At 37.7% G+C, this 11,771-nt stretch overlaps 2 protein-coding genes across 2 annotated transcripts; one reads left to right on the forward strand and one right to left on the reverse strand.

Moving 5' to 3' along the window:
• Positions 1–11: 11 nt before the first annotated feature.
• LOC137996970 (proteasome assembly chaperone 4-like) lies at positions 12–5,815 on the reverse strand. The gene is made up of 3 exons (XM_068842638.1): positions 5,569–5,815; positions 4,496–4,571; positions 12–2,205 (listed from the first exon to the last, which is right to left on the reverse strand). The coding sequence occupies exons 1-3, from the start codon at positions 5,791–5,793 to the stop codon at positions 2,087–2,089; spliced, it is 420 nt and encodes a 139-aa protein (XP_068698739.1). The 5' UTR covers positions 5,794–5,815; the 3' UTR covers positions 12–2,086.
• A 46-nt stretch (positions 5,816–5,861) lies between these two features.
• LOC137996956 (F-box/LRR-repeat protein 14-like) lies at positions 5,862–9,809 on the forward strand. Its single transcript, XM_068842614.1, has 2 exons — positions 5,862–7,496; positions 8,382–9,809. The coding sequence occupies exons 1-2, from the start codon at positions 6,065–6,067 to the stop codon at positions 8,810–8,812; spliced, it is 1,863 nt and encodes a 620-aa protein (XP_068698715.1). The 5' UTR covers positions 5,862–6,064; the 3' UTR covers positions 8,813–9,809.
• The last annotated feature ends 1,962 nt before the right edge of the window (positions 9,810–11,771 follow it).

Here is an 11,771-nt window from a genome sequence, read left to right on the forward strand (position 1 = left end):
ACGTGGATTCATTGGGTTGTAAATAGATATTTATTGTAAATAGAGAATGCTGCATGGTTTAGCTACAAAACTGAACTTTTCACCCATTCATTTCTCAGGCACCCTAGGCTGCCCTCCGTTGACAAATAAAATATGTTAAGACTGACTCCCAGGGGTCAGTGGTTTAAAGAAATAGACTCTACATAACAAACGTTTAAAGGTGCACACTTTTCCTAAGGTCAAACATGGCTTGTATGACATCGCCAGTACCGGTACTTGAAGGTTCGCAAGAACAATGATCTTTTTAACCCATTGACTCCTAGGAGTGAGACATACTTTACAGAATGATTTTACTTTGTCTAACGCCGTACAATTTTACGTGTCCATTTGGGGGGGAGGGGGTGGGGGGTTCAGGAGTCAATGGGTTAGCAACCTTCACATCCACTCAAAAATTATGTCCTCTTTAACAATCTCCTCCCTCCTTAAATTTGTTTTAAGGATGCTTTGTTACATGGGAGATGATGCTGATGCAGACCTCTAATTTTCTACAATAGTCTGGTCATTGTTTTTGTGGGATAAGTAAATATTTGAAATTTTGAATTTACGTCACTTCATAGCTAACTATCCTTAAATTATAGGCCATGTTTGAGCAGAACTAGTTGAAAAGTGTTGCATGTTTATGCAGAAGGTTACAGTTGACAAGTTAAAGTTAAAGGATACTCATTTAAGTGACCAGAAAACATTTGTTTTATGCTTATGGAATTATGGGCATGGAATAATGAAATACGATTTAGTCTCTCACTTTCAATATGATGGCAAATTTTATGAAAACAAAGCGTTAACTTATTTTCCTCTTAAGTGTTCAAAGTGATATTCCTATACTGCCCAATATAACATTTTAGAAACCAATTAAATAACAGAGAACAGATTTAGTCTTGGTGTGCATTTAGTGAACTGATGGATTATGAAGCCAAAGCTTGTCTTTTGCTCATTCTTGGTGTGATGACAACAACAGAAGACATGTATTGCTTTACAGTCATTATTTCTGTAACAGCAAATTTATACAGTATCTCCTGAAAATATCAACTATAATAGACCTTTTTGGCTTGTACATTTTGTTTTCCCAATACAGATCATGTGATAATACTCAGGAGGCTAGGTTCTCTGTTTTGTTCATTAAAAAGAGTGCACGCAGGCATATTCATGCTTGCATGCCCTCATTTTAATGAACAAAACAAAAGACCAAACCTCTTGATTATTATCACGTGATCTGTATTGGGAAAACAAAATGTACAAGCCGAAAAGGTGCATTCAAGTATAAATAATAATTATTGGATTCTAGTATAAGTTAGGCTGCTACTAAAATTTTTATGTGCATTTAAATGTTATCGGTAAATGGTTTTTGGACCGAAGGGTGCATGTATTTTAGCATGGTAAATCATTAGCAGGCTTCTGCTATCAAATAAGATTGCTTGGGTGCCCAGGTTAATAAGCTCCTGGTCTACTTCGTGGACAATGTGATGCAAAGGGTGCAAAAGCCATTATCTTCCTTAGAATCCCCAAACTTGCAATAAAAAGCTTGCAACCATAGAGAAAAAAAATATCTCTACACAATGGAAACAACCTCTTGACTCGTACAATAGGCCAATGAGATCAAGCTAACATTTACAATGGGAAATTCTTTTCTGATGGACTTGTACCCATGACTGGAATTGAGTGTTTGTGCTTTTAGTGATTACATATCATCTGGCTGTGTTGATGACTTGGTAACCCAAAAGGCACTGAGCTTTTGACCAACCAAAGAGCCAGGGTAGTCAGGCTACTAACAGTCTCCCATTGTTTTCATGGTTGGAAGTAAGTCCAAGTAAGCCCTATGATGGTGAAACTGTCACCCAAGAATACTAAGGTGCTACCCACAGAGTCTGGGCTACCGCTTGCTTAATTAAATGAAAGAATTTCCATTTAAACAGCAAAATTAATGTGTCCTGAACAGCGTATTAGCACCATTGGATAGCTTGTGTTCTGTTCTGCAAACAAGTTGCTCTTTGGAACACTGTTGCCTCACTGATAGTAATTAAACATCTTGCAACTATTTCAAGCCCATATCTCAAAAATGACATGGTTTGTCTTTAATCTCCTGATTGATCCTTTGTTCCACAAGCTCCAGCAGCATGTTCTCTGTTGGTATGTTGTAACTCACAAAACATTGCTTGTTTGTCTTCTTGGCTGGTGAATAAAGAAAATGCATACAAGTAAACAAAGGCGGGTGATGAAAAGTAGTTTTAAAAAGGTGCCTTTTGCTGAGTGGAACAGTGTTCATGTAAGTCCAATTCTTCAGCAATGCCAGACTACTAATTAAATGGTCTAAAACGACTGAGAAAAAAATTTCCTGACTTTGTTCTGTGAACTGCAAATGGTTAGATTTTTATTTTATTTATTTTTGCCATAAGAAAAATGAACTGTAGGCTCTTCCTCAGACTGTTTGTCAAAAACAGTGGCACACCAGAGAACCCATATGTCAGAAACTGGCATGGACGTACAAAGAGTTTCAGTTTTCCTTGAGCAACTAGTGCTCAAACATATGTCAAAGGTTGATTTTCTTTGTCTGAGTCACATTTGGTTTCCTGTGGTTTCAAGAATTGTGTTCCTTTTCCTTTGATTAATATGCTTCAGTACCCAATCAGCTTTGTTTTAGGTAAAGGTGTGCTAGAAATTAAAGAACTTTGTACACTTTAACCCATTGACTCCCAGGGGTTCCCCATTGATGAGTATAATAGTCTGGCATTAGACAGAATAAAAATAACAGAGTTAAATACGACAGAGACAGAGTAAAATAAGTCTGGCCGGTTTCGGCCGGTTTGGATGTCGATGGGTTAATGTACATAGGGTTTTGAGATAACCAGACAAATGTGTTCTCTCTCATGGTGAATAAAATTTTGATTGAGAAAAGTGAAAGTGTCGGCTTTCTTACTTGTAACCCTTCTTATTTACTTCTTATTTGCTAAGAGTTGGGGAACTTGTTTGTGGACTTTTTTGATGTCATCAAAATGAAGAACCTCGATAAAAATAAAGACAAACCAACCAGGTACAAAAAGTGGCAAGGTGTAGCAGGAATGCATGTTGTGATGATGGATAGGAGTCAAATGGTTAATTTAGTACCAATGAAGTTCTGTGGGATCTGGCCCCTTTGTAAGCAGAGGGGTTTAATGACAGAGGAACAGGGTAAATGTTAGGTAGTAAGTAAGAAAGCAAGCTCAAAGGGAACTGAGAGCTCCTTTGCTTGGTTCCCAAATTAGTTGTCATATTTACCACCAGGAGATCGTCAAGGGGAGCCAGGAGTCACCCCTTTCCTGAGTAGATTTATTTATAGAACTACTTCCTTGGGAGATTCAGCATGCTCACTATTGTAAAAGCCAATCAAAACAGCTATCTCAGTGTCAAGGGAATTATGATACTTTTCGTGGGAAAAACCTGTTGCTAAAAATACATTTACTCGGGAAAGTGTTAACTCAAGGAATAATTTAGTAGAGGTAGAGACACCTCTTCATGAGCTCCTGCTGCCACAAGGAACTCTCTGATCTGGGCTCCTTCTGCCATAAAGAAGATTTTTGTGTTTGAAGAGAGAGTGGCCAAGACCTCATTCTAGATCAATCATCAATCAATTCTTTATTTGATAAAGCAGGTTAAAATTACAAAGTAATAGTTGCATCGGCAGCTATCAGCTGATGTGGACCTGCTATGTAAAAATATTTAGAATATATGAAATGAAATTTAGACTAACACAATTACAATTACCATTACTCCATATGCCCAATTACAAAAAAGCTGCCATAAGGATAGGATAAGACATCTAAGGGAGACACTAAAGAGTGTGTCCCATCTCTACATACCCCATAACAGTACTTCTGTAAGCAGATATAGATTAAAATAGATAATAAATAATAATAAATAAACGTAATAGTGGACTTGATGAATATGTAAAATTAATAATAAATAAAGTCATCATTCTTGTTTGAAATTACAATAGCTTCCTTATTGAATGAAAAATTAAGAATGTCTTTTGAGTGCTTTCTAAGTATTCCTTTAAACCTTTCTTTGCTAACATTACCTAGTTTAACTTATAAAGTTTCATATATTTGGGCCTCTATATTGGAGAGAACTTCTTCCAAGTTCAGACCTTATCCTAATAATATTAAATTGATTGCAAAATCTTGTTGATCTGGATGATCTTGAAAACATATCCAAAATTTGGCTGGGGGCAGCTCCTACAAAAATTTGATGCATCTTAAGTAATATACGTCTTTTATATAAATAATTGATAGAAAGCCAATTACACTGAAGCAAACATGAGCTACTTTCTTGTGAAGAAGGGAGACGATTAATTATACAACATGCACGAGCATGAATATGATCTAAACTATTAAGTAATGATTGGGAACAGTTTCCCCACACTGATATCCCACAATAATAAATTATCTAAAGGGACCTGCAATCTTTTTTTCTGGGTACTGCTTACCTAGCCTTTGTGCAAGTGTAGATGAGTTTAGGTCAGCTTTGCTTCCTAATAGGTTTGCAACTGATGGTACTGAATCCTGTAAAAAGAGCGAGATCAAGTCGGAAAGTTCAACTTTCTAGCCCTGCTCTTGTCTTAGTTTTCATAACACCCCTCTCTTTGCTTCCACATGAGCCCAGGGTGGGGGAAAAGGTTCTTCCGGAAAAATTGCGAAGGGGTGTGCGGCCGCTTCCTGAAACTGTTATCCTATTTCAGACCAAAATCTGTGATTTTCCCAATTAACCCTATTTCAGACCTATTTCAGCCGTTACACGGTTGGCATAATAATATAAAGGGCTTTGTTGATGGTCTTTGGTGTCCCTGATTAGTACGCCACTTGTGGCCAGCTAGAAGAGTTTGACACATTAATAAAGTTGTTGTTGTACGTTATTGCCTAAAGATGAAGAAGAAGCTTCTTCTAAAAGGACTTGAGTGAACAAACCATACCCTATTTCAGACCAGAATCGTCAAAATCGATACCCTATTTTGCACAGCTAAAAACCACACCATTTGGGGTCGCAGGCACCTATGTAGCCCATATACAGGAGTACCCCCCTCCCCCGGACCCTTGAGTCAAACTTACCACTACCTTAGAGGGATACATGGTACAAGCTTTCCTAACCGGCCCCTGTACTGGGTCACCCACTCTCCCAGATTATTGATAAACTTTCCAACATGTTGCAAGGGTGGGACAGTGGTGGGTGTACGGTGAGTGCAGACTGCAGACCAGGAATAAAATGCACATTGTCAGAAATGATCCAAACTTAGGGCTGTTTCCACTGAAATCCACAGTTTTCAAATAGCTATTATGGGATTCTATGAGGGCAAATACATACTAATTTGCTCCCTTAAAATTTTATAGTAGTTATTTCAAAATGGCCGCCGTACATTTGTAAATGGCCTATGGGAAGAGCTTTCAGATGACAAATGTACAAATAAATGCTTGCCGAACTTGTCCTTAGTACGACACGAGGAACTATCTAACAGCATTTTAAAGCGATAACCATAAAGCTGTGGTGAAGAAAACGTAGGCTTACATATTTTGTACACATTGCAATGGCCAGTGAACTCATCTCTGCTGGAGAACTTCCAATCCACATGAAAAAACTATCCGTCATTTTAAGAATTTGAAAATGAACTGTTTGATCCAAAAAGGTGTCTGAGAACGTATGTAACTTGAATTTACATTCAGCCGTTTCGCATCCTGTCAAAGGTGTACCATTGCTGAATGAAGTCCCGTTCAAAAGACGTTCGTTCGCCATATTGAAAATGCACCGTTCCGAAGATTATCGTAACAAATCGTAAACAATCGGGCCAGTTCGGTGATCCAGTTCCAGACTTCCATTCATAAACCACAAAAAAAAAAAAAGGAGGTTCTTCTTGTATGGGTTGAAATAGTTCAAATGTACCATAAACAACCTTCTACTTCACGCATCCAATTTTCCCTTTTTGCATTTCTTTGTGTTTTCTTATCCCTGTACATGACAGAGAGACCGTTAGTAGTGGGAAAAGGTGCCGGATTGGATTGACCACATGGACTTCGGCGAAATCCAAGGTCCTCTCATTGCAGATATTGCAGCGCTTGTCTTCTCCTTTCTTGACGTCCCAGACAAGCAATCAGCAGCTCAAGTTTGCCGTTTTTGGAGACGAGTTTCTTATCTGCCATCTTTGTGGCGAGATGTCACAGTAATTATTCCTTTGGACTGCACTGAGGATCTCGTGAAAAGTTTGAATAGGCGAAAAATAGCGCGACTGAACTGCGCAAGAGCTAACAGCAGTGACTTGTCTATACTTTTTTCTTATTTACCAGAGGTTACCCATCTTAGCTTGGGAGGGTGCCCTCAAGTGACCGAACTGTTTCTGAAAAGAGAAATTCCTAAATTGTATGAACTTCAACATCTGTCATTTAGAAGATGTGGCAGATTGTCTGACAGTGTTTTGGAAGCATGCGGCCCTCGCCTTAAGAAACTTACAAGTTTTACAATGGAAGATTGTGATAATATAACTGAAACTGGGTTTAAAAACTTTGTAAAACAATTGAGTAGTCTGGAAGTGTTGGACTTAACATGGTGTGATGGACTTACTGATGGTTGTTTGAAGGTATTAGCAGAGTGCTGCCCTAACATGACTCGCTTAAGTTTGCGTGGATGTGATTGGGTAACAGTGCTTGGTGTCCGTCATGTGGTGGAAAACCTCAAAGAATTGACAGCACTTGATTTTAAATGGAGCCATGGAATAAATGACCAAGCAGTCGAATTAGTCGCCAAGAAACTTCCTGAAGTCATTTATTTGGATGTGAAGGATTGCCCGTTTGTGACCAGTGATGGTATCAAGCATGTAACAAAACATTTGCCCAAATTGAAACATCTTTCATTTGGTGGCGGAGATCATATGCATTTTGCAAACTCTCTTCAGGACATTGAGGCTTTGTTCCTGGACATAGCACGTTTAACAGAGCTCAGGTTTTTAGCCTTTGATTTTTGTGATTGTATCAGTGATTCTGCGATACAGACATTGATAAAAACCTTACCAAATCTGAGAGTTCTTGATGTAGGGTATGTTGAAACTATCAGTGATGATACTGCGGATCTTATTGGCTCACATTTGCAGAATTTGGAGTCGTTATCACTGAGCAGTCAGAAGCTAGCTGATAGAGGTGTTACCACAATTGCCAGTAAGCTGAAACAGTTGAAATCACTGGACCTACGAAACTGTGAAATAAGCAACAATGGAATGGCAAGAATGGCTCCATTTCTTATAAATTTGGAGTCGCTGATTTTATCCTCCCATTCCAAACTCACAAATGTTGGAGTGAAGTATATAGCAAGCTTTGCAAAGAATCTCACAAGTCTTGATTTGATGGATTGCCGTGGTGTGACGAATCCAGGCGTGGCCCTTCTGGCTTTCAACTTGACACAATTACGACAGTTGAATTTGTCGTACTGCAAGCGAGTCTCAAACAATGGTACATATAGGCCAGGGCTGAGTTGTGTGAAGCAGGGACAGTCCTTAACTTGGTAGAAGTAACGGGGCAACCTTTCAGTTTTTAGTAAAAATTAATGGTTATTCAGGATCAGTGCTTACCCTGCTTTACAAAACTTGGCCTAAGCTTGCATCTCTTAAGAGCTTCAAAACCTTTGAATGCAATAATTTTCCATGGGACGTTAAAGACTAAGTTGATTCTACGCATGAAATTGTGTAACAACCTTGCATATTCTTATCCTAAAAGGATTCCAAATACCTGCCTATTTGTGATAGGTGGATAACCATTTTCAGACCCCAAACAGTTGTAAGGCTTTCAATGCTGTTCTACAGTAATTCTGAAGGGGAAAGTTATCTGTCCTCGTATACTAGGTGATTTAGAATTATTTCCCTGTATCGACCTCCTTTCTACCTTTCTAATCATGATGGCTTTGTAAACACACTTAATTTATTTTAATGCACAAGGCCATACTATCCCTACACCAGCGTAAGTTGCTAAGATGTCAAAATTTCTTACCTCTCTGTTGAGAGCTTAAAAGCTTATCTATCAACCTTTTTATTCCTGAAAGGCTACTATTTATCCAATTAGAATAATTTATTAATCTTTATTCAGGGGATACCCGAGTACTTACTTAGGTATTTTGGTTATTCTTTTGCAATTTCAGTATGTTAAGTAGACTCTGTCTTTGTTACTAATCAAGAGTAACTGGCTTTTGTCATGCAATCAAAGATGGGTTAAACTTTTATTTACAAATTAATTAGTTCTCATTTAGTTCAAAGTGTGCTTTGGTCTTGGTTGTCATTGATACAAGCGGCTCATGACCAAAAAGTCCATTTACTGCATATTTTAACCACTTTTCCTTTACAGGTGTTTGTGAAATCGGAAGGTATCTAAAGAAGCTCAGACAACTGACTTTAGACCAGACCAACGTAACAGACAGAGGGTTTATTTATGTGAGTCGCCATCTCCCTAAGATTATTTCCTTGGGAGTTGAAGGTTGCAAGATAACTGACAAAGGTCTGGCAAAGGCTGCAGAATCTCTTTCCAATCTGGAAGATCTTGATCTTGGTTCAAATCTCATCACAGATGCAGGAATTCAGCAAGCCATTGTTCACTTGAAGGGCTTGACAGATCTGACCCTGACAGGTTGTATGGCAATCACTGATGCAAGCATTGAGAGTATTATCAAGGGGATGCCTTGTTTGACACATTTAGGAATTGAAGGCTGCCTTAAAATCACGGAAGAATCTGTAGATAGACTCAGAGAAACTGGGAAGTCATCAATAAGCTTTTTCTGATGGCTTTATCAATCCTACAGGTTGATTGTACAAGTACTCATTACTCACAATAAAATTTCACTTCAGTTGAAAGGAAGAAACTTAAACTTGGTGTTTTAGGAGATATATTGTGGAATTGTGGAAAGATGGCATGATAGTAACTTTGAAACTCAAAACTTTCTTTCTTGATTAAGTCATTGTTACTTGAAAGGATAATAATGAGCAAATGACAAATTATCCAGGCTGAAATAAATTTTCAACTTCACCGTAAACAATAATGAAATACACACACTTCATGTCCTTTTCACCTGTATGGTTCAAGTATTTGGTTTTGTTGTATTTCATTTGTTCTCCATCAGGTTTAGGTCACTATGTTCTGTAAGTTAAGTACACGTGTGAAAATATGCAGGTAGATGAATTTTCTTTACAATAATATTGAGGAGTGTGAAAGTGATAAGATGTATGGATGCATAAATTTTCATTACTTGCAAAGTGACTTGCTTTTGGTGATTCAGTTTTTGCCATTACAGAAGATAATCAAAAATAGTGTAACAGTTATTATTGGTTTTATTTGTCAGGGCTTGACAAAATTTAAAAACAATTTTGAAGCACCAAACTTGTGATAGTGGTTTTTACCGTATTATCATTAGTACTTTTTTCATACCTTTTGTTTTTTTTTACATATTCTTTCCTGAACTCAGTGACAAGTGTACTGAACAAGAGTAAGGTTGTGGAAACTGTTTATGGATATGTTACCTAAAAAGGGTAGTTGTATTTTTCAGCCAAAAGTTCTCATTATTATTATATGGCAAGGAAAATAATAATATAATAATTAAAAATTATATGACAGAATGATAATTATATTAATTTTGTTATTTTTTTGGCTTTTATTATGCATAATTATAAAGTTATAGACAGTCTAAGTGCTGTTGAGGAGGGGCATTAGTAAACCACGAAACATTGGAAGACCAAAACGCTAAAACTGCAAAACAAAGCACTAAAACACCATTTTATGACCCCACCATACATTTAAGGGTGTGTTTGATTGACCCTGTTCCGGAATTAGAATACGTGGTGTGATATTTAAAACAGTATGTTTGGCGCGTCTCGAAGCAGCAAGGGTAATAAAAATATGTTTAATTTAAAATAGCATTTTAGGAGATGTTTGACAATTTCAATGTGAATCTCTGTAAAAACGAAGGGTTTTAAACTTATATTCCATATATTCCTATTCCGGAATACGGTCAATCAAACACACCCTAATACTAACCGACAAAAAAATTAGGTTGGATTTGAGATTAACAATTAATGTTGTTTTCAGCCTGTTTAGGCTTAAAACGTTATTACTTCTAATTCATTGAGATTAAGATTACAATTCAGATGAAGACTGAGATTAGGAGCAATAAGGTTTTAGGCCTAATTAGGCTTATTTAATCTCAAATCCAACTGTTGTCAGTTAGTATTCAATGTATGGTGGGGTCATACATGGTGTTTTGGTGTTTCGCTGTTTAGTAATGTCCGTTGAGCAGCAGCACTTGGTCATTGCTGGAAATGATCATGCTGTCTAGCAAAAGGTGTTTTTCTCAACAATAGTGTGTATTTTGAGCAATGATAATGAATTGGATCCCAACCACAACTTTAGTTGACTGTTGGTCAATGCTAATTGGATTGACCAACAGTTGCTAATAGTTATTTATTTGGGAAATTGAGAAATGTTCCCTGCCATATTTATGTGATTAAAATCTCTTATATGCATCCCATCAAGGAATGCATCTCTGTTTGCCTGTTATTCCAGTGTTGTGACTAAAACATGAATACAGTTCAACTTTTTTTAAAACAAATTTATAGTTTCTAAACAAGCTGTGTCGATGAGAGAGTGAAATTTTATCAAATGAGTTGATAAAGGTTGAATTACCACCGTGAAAGATTTGGAAAGCTCACCTTTCGAGCGTCAGTGAAAGATTTGGAAAGCTGATGTTTCTTGCAACTAGGTACACACACCTAAAGCCAATTTTTTTTATTTAAAGCAGCTTGATAAAATCATTTAATTCCTTGATAACATTTTCCTTTTCAAAGTTGATGATGCTTCTTCTACATTAATTTTAACTATCCAAAACTTCCACAAATTATATGCAGCACACCAGTGGCATCACCACACTGGTGGATCACTGTGCATGGGTGGTTCAGTTGGGTGAGCATTCGGCTGTCCTTCGGGAGGTTGAGGGATCAAACCCCGGCAGGATCAACACTCGGGATCTTAAAATAACTGAGAAGAAAGTGCCCCATTGGTAACTTCATTTGCAAATAGTTAGACTTTCAAGTCTTCTTGGATAAGGACTATGAGCAGTAGGCCCCGTCTTACAAAACTTCATGTTCATAAGTTCCCTGTGGGACATCAAAGAGCCTACACACTATTGGAGAAGAGTAGTGGATGAAGTCCCTGGTATTGTGGTTGTCCTGTTCTCTCCAGCAGAAGTGGCTGGCTTGGCGTGATGTCTCTAAAAGGGCTTGCGGTGTCTGAGGCTACCTAAGCAGAAACAGCCATACGTCAAAAAGGGACTTTGTAGAGTGCGGAGTGCATGCGAGTGCTCCTCTGAAGGAGCTGAATAGACAACATTCCAATGTCTCCTTCGGATGCTCTAGCAATGAGCTAAAAGACACTTCACTTTATTCTTTTAACTCTGTCATCCAATGCTAGAAATGATTGTTACAAGTTATTGAAGATAAAAGAGAGAAAAAGCCAGTTTGAGAGATATACCTTGCAATTATTGTCTCTCTTAGAGACCTGAAAAAATTATGTAAGCATGAGGATCACTCTCTCTTCCATCTATAGCCAGCACTTCAAAATATAAACATTTCTTTCATAACGTCCTTTCATGGGAACACATGAGCCCAACAAATAATTGACCTGCTCCCAACTGTGTGGCTTTACAGCTCAGTTGGTAGAGTATTGCACTGGCATCGCAGAGGTCATGTGTTC

Source organism: Montipora foliosa, chromosome 1, assembly GCF_036669935.1.
Source record: "Montipora foliosa isolate CH-2021 chromosome 1, ASM3666993v2, whole genome shotgun sequence".
In the NCBI taxonomy this organism is placed as follows: Eukaryota; Metazoa; Cnidaria; class Anthozoa; order Scleractinia; family Acroporidae; genus Montipora; species Montipora foliosa.

What these genes read in the sequence shown, in the direction of transcription:
- LOC137996956 (XM_068842614.1), top strand. Translation starts at nt 6,065, where the DNA reads ATGGACTTCGGCGAAATCCAAGGTCCTCTCATTGCAGATATTGCAGCG. An exon ending in CAAGCGAGTCTCAAACAATG is followed by an intron (nt 7,497 to 8,381) that starts GTACATATAGGC and finishes TTTCCTTTACAG; the next exon opens with GTGTTTGTGAAATCGGAAGG.
- LOC137996970 (XM_068842638.1), bottom strand. Translation starts at nt 5,793, where the DNA reads ATGGCGAACGAACGTCTTTTGAACGGGACTTCATTCAGCAATGGTACA. An exon ending in TTGCAATGTGTACAAAATAT is followed by an intron (nt 4,572 to 5,568) that starts GTAAGCCTACGT and finishes CTCTTTTTACAG; the next exon opens with GATTCAGTACCATCAGTTGC. An exon ending in TACACTTGCACAAAGGCTAG is followed by an intron (nt 2,206 to 4,495) that starts GTAAGCAGTACC and finishes TTTATTCACCAG; the next exon opens with CCAAGAAGACAAACAAGCAA.